The sequence below is a fragment of the Eulemur rufifrons genome, chromosome 4 (genome assembly GCF_041146395.1).
Source record: "Eulemur rufifrons isolate Redbay chromosome 4, OSU_ERuf_1, whole genome shotgun sequence".
In the NCBI taxonomy this organism is placed as follows: domain Eukaryota; kingdom Metazoa; phylum Chordata; class Mammalia; order Primates; family Lemuridae; genus Eulemur; species Eulemur rufifrons.
Genome location: NC_090986.1, coordinates 6266469 through 6270502, shown reverse-complemented (window position 1 = coordinate 6270502; position 4034 = coordinate 6266469). Strand labels below are relative to the sequence as shown.

Below are 4034 nucleotides of genomic sequence, written 5' to 3'. Positions count from 1 at the left end.
CCGCACCCGGCCTGATTCTTTAAGATTTAAACGACCCATGTATCATTATTTATCAGTTAACTTTTTGGTTCATCCAGAATCTTACACCAGTCTTTGGGGAAAATGCCAAAGGTTGAAGATGAAGGTAGAAAAAACTACATGATTTGATGAAAAGTTCTGGGTGGCAACTCAGGAAATAGGAAACATCTAACTGTGCTGAATTCCAATTTTTGATGCTGATGTAACCCAGCATTGACACAGGGCATGCGGATCATGGTGACATCTCACACAGGTCGTGCTCCACCCTGTGACAAAGGAGCCATTGCAGGGTCACTGCAGACATAGTCACAGAGTTGCCCAACCTCCTCTCCATGAGGAGAGGCACTTAGTCCATATTGAAAACAGTGACAGATTTACAGTCTTCTGACTAAAATAGCTAGAATGAAGTTAATGACATTAAAACAACAACATAAGCAAAACCATACCATGCTCGTGGGCCAGCAAAATCAACATTGTTAAAATGTCTATGCTACCCAAAGTGATCTACAGATTCAATGTAATCCCTATTAAATTACCAACATGATTATTCACAGATACAGAAAAAATAATTTTAGGCTTTGTATGGAACGAGAGAAGACCCCGTTTAGCAAAAGAAATTTTAGGCAATAAGAACAAAATGGGAAGTATTAACTTATCAGGTTTCAAACTATGCTGGAAGCCTATAGTTATTAAGTCAGCTTGGTACTGGCACAAGAATAGGGACATTGACCAGTGGAACAGAACTGAGAACCTAGATATAAAACCATCCTCATATAGCCATCTAATCTTTGACAAAGCAGACAAAAACATACACTGGGGAAAAGAATCCTTATTCCATAAATGGTGCTAGGAAAACTGGATGGCCACATGCATAAGCCTGAAACAGGATCCATACCTTCGCCTCTCACAAAAATCAAATCATGGTGTGTAAGAAACTTAAACCTAAGGTGCAAAACTATTAGAATTCCAGAAGAAAATGTGAGAAAAAATCTTATAGACATTGGCCTAGGCAAAGAATTTATCAAGAAGACCTCAAAGGCAGTCACAGCAACAACAAAAATAAATAAATGGGACCTGATCCAATTAACAAGCTTCTGCACAGCCAAAGAAACTGTCACAAGAGCAGATAACCTACAGAATGGGAAAAAATTTTCGCATGCTACACATCCAATAAAGGACTGATAACTAGAATCTATTTAGAACTCAGGAAAATCAGCAAGAAAAAATCAAACAACCCTATCAAAAAGTAGGCAAAGAACATGAACAGAAACTTTTCAAAAGAAGACAGAAGAATGGCCAACAAACATATGAAAAAATGCTCAACATCTCTAATCATCAGGGAAATGCAAATAAAAACCACAATGAGATATCACTTATCTCCAGTGAGAATGGCCTTTATCAAAAAGTTCCATAACAATAAATGTTGGCGTGGATGCAGAAAGACAGTAACACTCATACACTGCTGGTGAGACTGTAAAGTAGTGCAACTTCTGTGGAAAGCAATATGGAGATACCTTAAATACATACAAGTAGACCTACCATTTGATCCAGCAATCCCATTACTGGGCATCTACCCAAAGGAACAAAAGACATTCTATAAAAAAGACATCTGCACTCGAATGTTTGTAGCAGCACAATTCACAATTGCAAAGATGTGGAAACAACCCAAGTGCCCATCAATCCATGAGTGGATTAATATAATGTAGTATATGTATACCATGGAGTACTACTCAGCTATAAGAAATAATGGTGACATAGCACCTCTTGTATTTTCCTTGACAGGGCTGGAACCCATTCTACTAAGTGAAGTAACTCAAGAATGGAAAAATAAGCACCACATATACTCACCATCAAATTGGTTTCACTGATCAACACCTAAGTGCACATTTGGGAATAACACTGATCGGGTGTCGGGCAGATGTGGGTGGGGGAAGCGATGTGTTTATACAGACATAATGAGTGTGATGCGCATGTCTGGGGGATGGACACGCTTGAAGCTCTGACTTGGGGGGTGGGGGCAAGGGCAATATACACAACCTAAACTTTTGTACCCCCATCATATGCTGAAATTAAAAAAAGCAAAAAATAAAAGATTTGTTTCCTACTTGGCACTCTGGTAAAAGTCAGTGGAAAATCATTTCTACTATTCATCCCACTGTTCTTTGGATCTGCTTTATAGATCAACGAGAGGGGTTTGGATGGTATGTGTTGCACATTTCACTCATGAAACATACAATGTTGGAACTAACACAGCCTGCAGAAATCCAGGAGAAGGCAAGTCAGTTGAGTCACAGGCTAAGACCAGATCTGGTCCCAGAGTTCAAGCGGCCACCACTGGCCCTGGTGGAGTCGAGGAACAGGGACAGGGCCAGGGCAGGAGGTCCTGCAGATACCCTTGTGCCTTCCCTACCTCACTATCCCCAGCAGCAGCCTTCTCAGTGCCCCCTTCACCTCCTTGTTTCTGAGGGTGTAGATCAGGGGGTTCAGCAGTGGGGTGACCATGTTATAAAAGAGGGTGAGAAACTTGCCCTGGTCCCGGGAGGAGCTGGTTCCTGGTTGCATGTATATGTAGATGATGTTTCCGTAGAAAAGTGAGACCACGGTGAGATGGGAGCCACAGGTGTTGAAGGCCTTTTGCCTCCCTGATGCTGACTGAATCTGCAACACGGCCTTCACGATATAACCATAAGTGACCAGGATGAACACCAAGGGGGACAGCACAATGCCCACCGCCAGGACAAAGACGGTGACTTCGACGGCTACAGTGTTGACACAAGCCATCCGGATCAGGGCTGGCATCTCACACAGGAAGTGGTCCACCTTGCGGTATCCACAGCGGGGCAGGCGCAGGGTCACTGGAGACATGGCCAAGGAGTTGGCCACCCCACAGCCCCAGGCCACCAACACCAAGCCCTGGCAGAGCCTGGGATTCATGATCACCGTGTAGCGTAGGGGCCTGCAGACAGCAACAAACCGGTCATACGCCATGACGGCCAGGAGCAGGCACTCCACACCCCCCAGCCCCAGGAACAGGAACAGCTGTATGGCGCAGCCCACATAGCTGATGGTCTTATCATGGCCATTAAGGTTATAGAGAAGCTGGGGGATGGAGCTGGTGGTGAAACTGAGATCCAGGAAGGAGAGGTGGGTGAGGAAGAAGTACATGGGGGTGTGCAGGTGGGGGTCCCGCCAGGACACCAGGATGATCGTGGTGTTGCCCATCAGGGTGAGGAGGTAGGCTATCAAGAGGGCCACAAAGAGGATCCTCTCCAGACGGGGGTGGTCAGAGAACCCCACAAGGATGAAATGGTCTGTAAAGCTGTCATTGGTTCCTTCCATCTCTACTGCCCCTGAACAGAAAGATCAACACTAATGATACCATCAGCTGACATTAGGGGAGCACTTACTATATGCCCGTCACTCTTCTCTGCTTTTACATTTATTCATTTAGCCCCAACAACAACAATGTGGGGTTGCCACTATTATTATTTTCTCCAAACTTATAAAAAAGGAAACTAAGACATATGTGGGTTAAGAAAACTGTCGTATGTGGAAAGAGACAGAGCTGACTTTAAACCTAGGAAATACAGCTTAAAAGTTTTCATCCTTAACCACTACTTGAAGTGTCTCTAACTCCAGTGAAGTGCAAGATAAATTCTGCCACGGCCCAACCATTCATTCTTTCAGAGACTCAGGTGACTAAGCTCCTGCCAAAAACCTCAAAGACACAATAAGGAGCCCTCAAATAATCTGTTAATATTAAAAGTATTCAGAAAATATCCATTATATGCAGAGCACTTTATCTACTCTTGATCCCAAATAAACACCTCATTCATTTGGTCATCATTTTCAGGTAATTTTTAATTACCTGAGTAGATAAATGATAATATTACTAAAGCAACAGAACATGTAAAATATCTCTTTCTCTCTCTTAATTGGGCCTGGTACTGAAGAGATAGAATATACGCTTTTTCTTCCAAAGTACTATATACTGCTTCAGGGGAAAAAAAAAAAAT

General features: G+C 43.1%; 1 protein-coding gene across 1 annotated transcript; it reads right to left on the bottom strand.

Annotated features, from left to right (window-relative positions):
* Positions 1-2418: 2418 nt before the first annotated feature.
* Positions 2419-3357, bottom strand: LOC138382546 (olfactory receptor 2W3-like). The gene has a single exon (XM_069467009.1). It carries the CDS (start codon positions 3355-3357, stop codon positions 2425-2427), a length of 933 nt encoding a protein of 310 aa, XP_069323110.1. The 3' UTR covers positions 2419-2424.
* Positions 3358-4034: the final 677 nt, after the last annotated feature.